The following is a 9,159-nucleotide window of genomic DNA, read 5'->3' on the forward strand; positions in this document are numbered from 1 at the left end:
ATTTTAATTCTTTGTTGAAGGTTCTCAAACTCTACTGTTTTCTGCAAAATTCAAGAACATTGCAATTTCACACAACCTGTTTTCGAGTACCTGGACTCTTTAGAGGAAACTTTTATATACAAACTGAAAGGGCCAAGTCTATACTTTATATTGATGTTGAGAAAGGGACATAGTGTGTAAGTGGATAAATTGGTTTATGTACAGGGCCATTTTATGCATAAAGTGAACCTAGCTCTTTCATATGTTGATACATACTGATGTAAGCTTTTCAACTGCATCAACATTTTTTGACCTTTCTTTTGACCTTGACCTCACTTTTCTTAAATTAGTGTGTAGCTCAGTTTTAATGAAATCATTCAAGATATTTTAATCAAACTTCATACGCAGATACATACTGATGAGAGCTTTTCAACTGCATCAATATTCTTTGACCTTGACCTTTCCTTTGACCTTGACCTCAATTTTCTTAAATTAATGTGTAGCTCAGTTTTAATGAAATCATTCAAAATATTTTTATCAAACTTAAATGTGCTGATACTATTTGTGAGAAGTATTCAAATGCCTAAAAATTATTTGACCTTGAACTTTCCTGTGACCTTGACCTCACTTTTCTTAGATTTGCATTTTGCTTAATTTTAAAGAAACCATTTAAGATATATTTATGTAAGTTTATGCACTTATACATAATTTGGCGAGAATTTCTCAACTACAAACAACTTTTTAGCTCACCTGAGCCGAAGGCACAAGTGAGCTTTTCTGATCAAAATTCGTCCTATGTCTGTCGTCGTTGTCGTCGGCGTTGTCATTAACTTTTCACAATTTCATCTTCTTCTCCAGAACCACTGGGCCAATTTCAACCAAACTTGGCACAGAGTATCCTTGGGTAAAGTGGATTCAAGTTTGTTCAAATGAAGGGCCACGCCCTCTTCCAAGGGGAGATAATTACAAAATAGTGAAAAATTAATGCCATCTTTTAAAAATCTTCTTCTCAAGAACCAATGAGCCAGGAAAGATGAAACTCATGTGGAATCATTGTCAGGTAGTGTAGTGTCAAATTTGTTCAAATCATGACCCCCCCGGGGTAGGGTGGGGCCAAAATGGACGATCAAAGTTTTACATAGGAATATATAGGAAAAATCTTTAATAATCTTCTTCTCAAGAACAACAAAGCCATGATTGGTCATATTTACATGGAAGCATCCTCAGGTAGTGTAGATTCAAGTTTGTTCAAATCATGACCCCCGGGGGTCGGATGGAGCCACAATGGACAATCAAAGTTTTACATAGGAATTCATAGTAAAAATCTTTTTAAAAAAACTATTTTTTAAGAACAGCAAAGCCATGATTAGTCATATATGGAAGCATTCTTAGATATTGTAGATTCAAGTTTGTTCAAATCATGACTACTGGGGGTAGGATGTGGGGCCACAATGGGTGATCAAAGTTTTACATAGGAATACATAGGAAAAATCTTTAGACATCTTCTACTCAAGAACAGCAAAGCCATGATTGGTCATATTTAAGCATCCTCAGGTAATGTAGATTCAAATTTGTTCAATTCATGCCCCCCCCCCCCCCAAAACACTTTTATATTTAAACTTTTCAACCTTTCAAGACTGAAATGATTTCTGCTTTTTCCTAGCCATAGTGCTCAGGTGAGCGATGTGGCCCCTGGGCCTCTTGTTAGATTTCAATTTCAATTTTAAAGAAACTATTCAAGATATTCTCATCAAATTTCATACACTAAAACAAATTTTCATGTTGTATTACTAATGTACCCTCGGCGGGGCATTTATTATTGTGAGTTACAAGCTTTTAAAAATCAGGTTAATTTAGCAACACTAGTTAATAAAATGCTTTCTTCATACTATTTAATATGATATAGCTTTTAGAGGACATAAAGGTAATATTTATATTGCCTTAAATATATAGGTTAGTTGCAAGGCAAGAAAAGTTTCGAAAAATTCACACAAAGACTTTTTGGACATAGATCCCCCCTTAAAACACAAAATCAAGAACAATATGCGGGTAACAAATTTATCAATTATACAATTTTAAGCCTTCATTTCTCAGTGAAGCAAAGTTTTACCAAATGTAATTTGACACTCTTTCATACTATTCTTAATATTTAGTCTGACCTTTAATATGATGTCATTTGACTTATTATTATATGATTAAATAAGCTGGAGTTAATGGTACAAATAAATATGCACCATGCTTGGCTGCAAGTTAAATTTTGAAAAATAGGGCATCATAAATCCAGAGTGGCAAGTTGTTTTCTGGTGATTTTGTGTAAAATTGTACTTTAACACATTAAAAGCTACCAAAGTAAGCTTGAAAATTTTATCGAGTTATGCTCCATAAAAATTGTGTCGAAAACATGTAATATTTTAATAGATCACCAGAGTCACTCAGGTGACCTATTGCTATCTGTTTTCGTCCTCGTTGTGCGGGTGTGCGTAAACTTTTCACATTTTCCACTTCTTCTCAAGAACTACTGGGCCAGTTTCCACCAAACTTGCCACAAAGTATCCTTGGGTAAAGATGATTTAAGTTTGTTCAAATGAAGGGCCAGTGTCTTCTTCCAAAGGGAGATGATTAAGAATTAGTGAAAAATTATTGGTATCTTTTAAAATTCTTCTTCTCAAGGAACACTGGACCAGGTCAGATGAAACTTACATGGAAACATCCTCAGGTAGTGTAGACTCAAGTTTGTTAAAATAATCCCTAGGGGTAGGGTGGGGCCACAATGGAGGATCAAAATTTTACAAAGAAATATGTAGAAAAAAATCTTTAAAAATCTTCTCCAGAACCCTCTGGATAGGGCGCAGCCAAAATGGATGATCAAAGTTTACATAGAATTATTTAGGAAAGCTCTTTAAAAATCGTCTTCTCAAGAACAGCAAAGCCATTATGAGTCATATTTGTATGGAAGCATCTTCAGGTAGTGTAGATTCAGGTTTGTTCAAATCATGACCTCTGGGGGTAGGACAGGGCCACAATGGATGATCAAAGTTTTATATAGGAATACATTGGAAAAATCTTCTTCTCCAGAACCACTTGGCTAAGAAATGTTGAAATGTTGAAACATCTTAAGGTAGTGTAGATTCAAGTTTGTTAAAATCATGATCCCCAGGGGTAGGGTGGGCCACACTGGACAATGAAAGATTTGCAAAAGCTTACTCTATCACTTCATTTTACTCGTATACTCTATGGATCTTCTATGGATTGTTGTTTTATACTCAAGTGACCATTAAGGCCCTTTGGCCTCTTATTAATTACACCTCTTATAATTATCACTCTCCTTGAAAAAAAATATTTTAAATTTTCTTTGCAGGTGACTGTTACACATCTACAGTTAACTGAACTCAGCTGGGAAAAAATTCAAAATACCACCAGAAAGGGATCACTTAAGCATATGGAGAAACCGGTTCTTCACTACAGTCGACGATACGATTTTTTGAAAAAATCAGATCGACAAGAATTGTTTAAGGTTATTCTCCATATAAAATTAATGCATTCTGTTCATGAAAAAGTAGCAGGGCAGAGAAAAACTAAGGGGACAACTAACATCCTGTCTAAAAAAAAATTTTGACAAATCACCATCATTAATGCTGTATTGAAATGGACAAGAGGTATTTTAGCTCATCTGAACCAAATATTGAAAGACATATTCTATGGCCATTTGTGCAGTGTGCATAAACTTTTAGGAATACTAGCCATATCTTAAGAACCACTTCATCAATATTTGTCAAATTTGTCACAGAGTGTCCTTGGCCCAAGGTCTTTAATTTATACCTAATAAGGCTGTGACCATTAAACAGGGAAGATAATTAGGGCAAAAAAGGGGGGATTCTAAAACATCGTCTCATGAACCACTTGGCAGATTATCATCAAACTTGCACATGAGGATGAAGATATGTTTTACATTTAAATTGTTTAAGGCATCATCCTGGGGCAAAGGGCATGGTCTCAAGGTCACTTCAAGGTTGACCTCAATTATGTTCTGTTAAAACTTTCATATTTTGCCTACTATAAAGACTATTATCATCAGATATTGTCTGTTGATGCATCTTGGGACCTCATGTTGACTTAGTGTGTCATAGTGATCTAATTTTTAGCTAACTTGAGCTGAAAGCTTAATGAGCTCTTTTGTTCAAAATTTGTCCATCGTCTGTTGTCTTTGGCATCAGCATTGCCATAAACTTTACACATTTTCATCTTCTTTTCTTGAACAACTGGACAAATTTCAACCAAAATTGGGTTAATAAAATTCAAGTTTGATCAAATGAAGATAGTTTAAGATGAACTACTTTTGGAATTTCCTGGCTATATTTAAATATATCACAAACTGATTGTCTTACAATCATCAAACTTTGTTAGTTGATGCATCTTGGGAACTTGGAGTATGTTCACTGAAAAGTAGGTCATGGTGACCTAGTTACAAACTCCCAAAGCTATATGTAAATATTTCTCTTAAAAAGAAGCTAATTTTCTTTTTCATTTGATGCATTTGAAGTCTTTGGAGTATTTCAACCAAAGAGTAGGTCTGGGTGACCTATGTTTGAAATTTTATGGTTGTATTTAGATATTTCAGATACTACCTGTATCTTAAGTAATTTGTATTGATTTCCTGACCCAAAATGTTGGAACTTGTGAAAGGTTTCGTATATAATATAGATTGTAAATTGTTCAAATCATAGTCCTCAGGTGTAGGTTTGGATCACAATATTGGGCTGATTTTAAGGGGGGAAATGTATCTGACTAAAAATTCCACAGAAAGGGATAATAAAAAATGAAATCTGATGAAAAACCACAACAGAACCATTGATTTGCAACATCCCTAGGCTCTGCCATAATTTTTATTTATGGACCCCAGGTTGGAGTTATCTAAAATCAAGATCAAATTTTACTTACAGTAATGCATGTACATGTATACAGGAAAAGAATTTTCTTTTCCATATCTACAAGGCCATGTCAGTCATTGAGGCATCCCCAAGTTGTGTTGATTTAGAGACCCCTCAGAGTTAGAGTTAGGACCATAATGAGGGGTGACAAATTTTCAAGGGAATATAAAAGTCATAAAATTTGAAAAAGAACAACAGAACTTTAGCTATCATATGAGTGTTGTGGTGTATGGGCATTGTGTTTTTTTAATCTCCTTAAGATTTTCAATGATTTTATGAAAGTAAAATTTTGAATTTCTACATTCTAATAAAATGCATACCATATGCTTTCCATGCTTTCAGTCATATCACTAAAATGTTTCATCATTTGATTTTTAGCTCACCTGAGCTGAAGGCTAAAGTGAGCTTTTCTGATTGAAATTTGTCCATTGTCTGTGGTTGTCGTGGTTGTAAACTTTTCACGTTTTCATCTTCTCAAGAACCACTGGGCCAATTTCAACCAAACTTGCACAAAGTATCCCTGGGTAAAGGGGATTCAAGTTTGTACAAATGAAGGGCCATGCCTTTCTTGCAAGGAGAGATAATCATGAATAAGTGAAAAATTAATGGCATCATTTAAGAACCTTCTTCTCAAAAACAACTGTGCTAGAAAATAAGAAACTTATGTTGAATCATCCTCAGGCAGTGTAGATTCAAGTTTGTTCAAATCATAATCCCCTGGGGTTGGGTGGGGCCACAATGGGTGATCAAAGTTTTACATAGGAATTAGGGATGTCAACGAATAGTCGACTATTCGACCATCAGTCGAATGGACCGACGATCGAATAACGAAACGACATTCGAATAAATAAATTCAATAAAAGAGTGATAAAGAGTTGGAATTCTCATCCTAAAATTGAGAAACCGTCTTCCCTCAGACACAGTCGATAAGATAATTTTCCTCATTAAAAACTGCTGACTTTACATGTAGAAAGTACAGTGATTAGAAACGCTTCACTTCCGCGTGAATTATTGTCAATTAATGTGTTGTTTTCATAATAAAATTATCTCGCCATACTGCGCTTTCTTTGTAAAACTATTAATTGGACTTGATCTCATACCATGTACCCATAAAAGCCGTGACATGTTTGGACACTACGATAATTATTATAAAATTAATATTCTTTTACATATTTTAAAGACATTTTGATAATTGGCACAAAAAGTATATTCAAATATTTAACATTATCAAGGTCACCGTATGTGCCCCCCCCCCCCCCCCCATCATTTTAATAAGCTTTAAAAAAATATATCACACAGTCATTTTTTATGCTTCCTAAAAAACCGACTTTACAGACCAATTTATGAACATGATTGACGGTGAAATCCTACATTTTGGAGAAATTAACGGTCTATATATATAGGATCTCCCATGATTTGTAGTTGGATATGATTTTTATCCAACGAGTTGTGTGTTTTTTATCCCCGAGCCTTGGCGAGGGGATAAAAACACACAACGAGTTGGATAAAAGTCATATCCAACTACAAATCATGGGAGATTCTTTTTATCCCATGTTTAATACTTCACAACCAATGTTTTACACTGTTTTATATAGGACTCCACTTTATTTTACTTCATCGCGCTAACGCAAAAACCATTGTGACGTCACAACTGTGGATTATGAAAAAATTATCCAATGAGTCATATCCACGGGATAAAGGGGTAAACATGGGATAATAAGTAAATATAAACACGCTATCCACATTTTAAGTCCATGTGAACATCTGTGTGTAACATTTTATGTAACTTTTTAATCAATTTAAAAAAAGGGGGGATTTGGGATTTGATATGTGATGTACCAGTGAAGTTTGAAATAAAATTTTAGTTTCCGAAAAAGTTTCGAATATATTCCACTGTCGTTCGAATAATGCAATCGAATATTCGACTAAAGAAAATAAATATTTTGACATCCCTAATAGGAATACATAAGGAAAATCTTCTCAAGAACAGCAAAGCCATGATTAGTCATATTTATTTGGAAGCATCCTCAGGTAGTGTAGATTCAATTTTGTATAAATCATGACCCCCGGGGATGGGGGGGGGGGGCACAGTGGGCAAGCAATGTTTTACACAGGAATACATAGGAAAAAATCTTTAAAAATCTTCTCAAGAAAGCAAAGCTATGATTGGTCATATTTATATGGAAGCATCCTCAGGTATATTCAAATCTTCAAATCATGACCCCCGGGGGTAGGGTAGGGCCACAATGGGCAATCAAAGTTTTACATTGGAATACGTAGAAAAATCTTTGAAAATCTTCTTTTCAAGAACAGCAAAGAAATTTATTTTTATATTTAAACTTTTCAATACTGAATTGATTTCTGCTTTTTCCTGGCCAAAGTGCTCAGACGAGCGATGTGGCCCATGGGCCTCTTATTTGACTTTATGTACATGTAAAAATATAAATATTTAGTAAAGATGTGTTGTTTTGACAAAAAAAAAAAAAAATCAAGTTTTTTAAGCATTTAAAAAAGTACATGTTTGTCAGGATTACTTAAATGATACATAGAATTTATATACATTGTATAAAGAAATTATGAATTAAGAAAATACTTTCCAAATGTTTTAACTATTACATAAATATTATTAATTTATTGCATACCTTTTATTATTTTGTAAGTTTAATTGCATTGTACAGATAATGTTGTATATTATCAGGTTCACCATTTTTTAAATTTGTATATATAAATGTTTATGACATGAATAATTTCAATTTTTAACACAATGTGAATAATAACAAGGCAGCTTCCAAAGTCAATGAATTAATATATGTTTAAATGATGTAATACATGACATTTTAAAAGTAAAATGTGTTTTTATTTTTTTATTACCATTCGTCATGTCTTATAAATCCAAATTTTAACCATAACATTATATTTGCATACTTTCTGTTTTCTCCAACTATGAAACTGCACTCAAAAGTTGCATTCATAATACAGAAATGAATTTAGTTTTTGAAAATTCATGAGGACATGAACTATGACGCTTCATGCCGCCATATTTTATGAAGCGCGTATGCGCTTCATGATAAATATGCTGGCCAGAAGCATTGTAGTTCATGTATCTCATGAATTTTTAAGAAATTAAATTCATATCTGATATTAACTTTATTTTCTGATGAGTTGAAAAAATTATGCCATTCAACTGTCAATTTTGAAAGCAAAACCCTTTGCACTACAGTTTTGACGTCAAGTATGTTATTATGACGTAACAATGGAGACAAGCTTATTTATGGTAGTTCATGAGAAAATGAATTGTTTTGGAATTCGTAAAGAATCATAGGTAAAAATTATTAGAAATGTAAATATATCACTTTGTACACATCTTCTGCTAGGAGTGCAGTTTCTTTCTCACATGCACACAGAATAAGCTACTCCATTAATAGAATGCATTCAGAAATATATATTAAATATTGTGCGAAAGGAATTTTAGTTTTTAATGAAATATTGGGGGAAAAAAAGAAATTCAAAATAAATAAAATTTGCTGAATGAGGTGTATAAATTTTTTTTTAATTAATTTTGGCCAGTATGTATAATAAAAATTTCTTGAAAGTAAAAAGAGCTGCCAAATCTTTAATTTATCTGTTAATTAAATTATGCATATAGTTACAAAGAACGATAACTCTTCATGCTAAGGTGTTTTACGTTCAGGAAAAGCGAAATTTCTGTAATACATTATTTATTTCAAGAACGGTTTCAGCTCTAAAATGAATTTTAAGAACTTAAGAAACATAAGAAAAACATTCTTAAGTTAAAATCAATATAAAAGTACACTGTATTCTCTTTTTTGTTCATAACTGTGTTAATTACTTTTCTCAGATAGTTTCAATACTTTGAACAATGATGCCACAACTGCATCAAAACAAACATTTACGAGAATATAGGTCATATAATGAAAGTGCATTATTCCTTCGAAAGTCTCCTCAGCTCCTAGGTTTGATTAAAACAAACTAAGTACATACTTATGATGAGCAAGGGTGCCTCTTCCAAAAGTGTGAATTTCATGGCCCCTGGATCAGTTTGTTTAATACCCAGGAGCAGAGAAGAGTTTCGAAGAATTGATGTTTTTCACTATATAATCAAGAGACCCGCCCTAACACCAGAACCCCTGACCCAGGGGCCATGAAATGTACAACTTTGGAAGAGGCACTCTTCCTCTTTATAACTATGTACTAAGTTTGTTTCATAACCAGGAGCAGAGAAGAAGATTTT

The 9,159-nt window shown here is 33.3% G+C and overlaps 1 protein-coding gene across 6 annotated transcripts in view; it reads left to right on the forward strand.

The window, feature by feature from the left end:
* Positions 1-7,822, forward strand: part of LOC133178528 (uncharacterized) — a 34,892-nt gene extending 27,070 nt beyond the window's left edge. For 3 of the 6 annotated variants that reach the window (XM_061313219.1, XM_061313221.1, XM_061313222.1), the window contains one exon: positions 3,338-7,821. In XM_061313219.1, the coding sequence (XP_061169203.1) occupies positions 3,338-3,595 (258 nt within the window). In that variant the 3' untranslated portion in view covers positions 3,596-7,821. Of the gene's footprint in view, positions 1-3,337 lie in introns of all 6 variants that reach the window. The other 3 variants (XM_061313220.1, XM_061313223.1, XR_009719988.1) reach the window with 2 other exon arrangements.
* The last annotated feature ends 1,337 nt before the right edge of the window (positions 7,823-9,159 follow it).

The sequence above is a fragment of the Saccostrea echinata genome, unplaced genomic scaffold (assembly GCF_033153115.1).
Source record: "Saccostrea echinata isolate AGI-Se365-2 ecotype Australia unplaced genomic scaffold, CSIRO_AGI_Sech_v1 ptg000003l, whole genome shotgun sequence".
Lineage (NCBI taxonomy): Eukaryota > Metazoa > Mollusca > Bivalvia > Ostreida > Ostreidae > Saccostrea > Saccostrea echinata.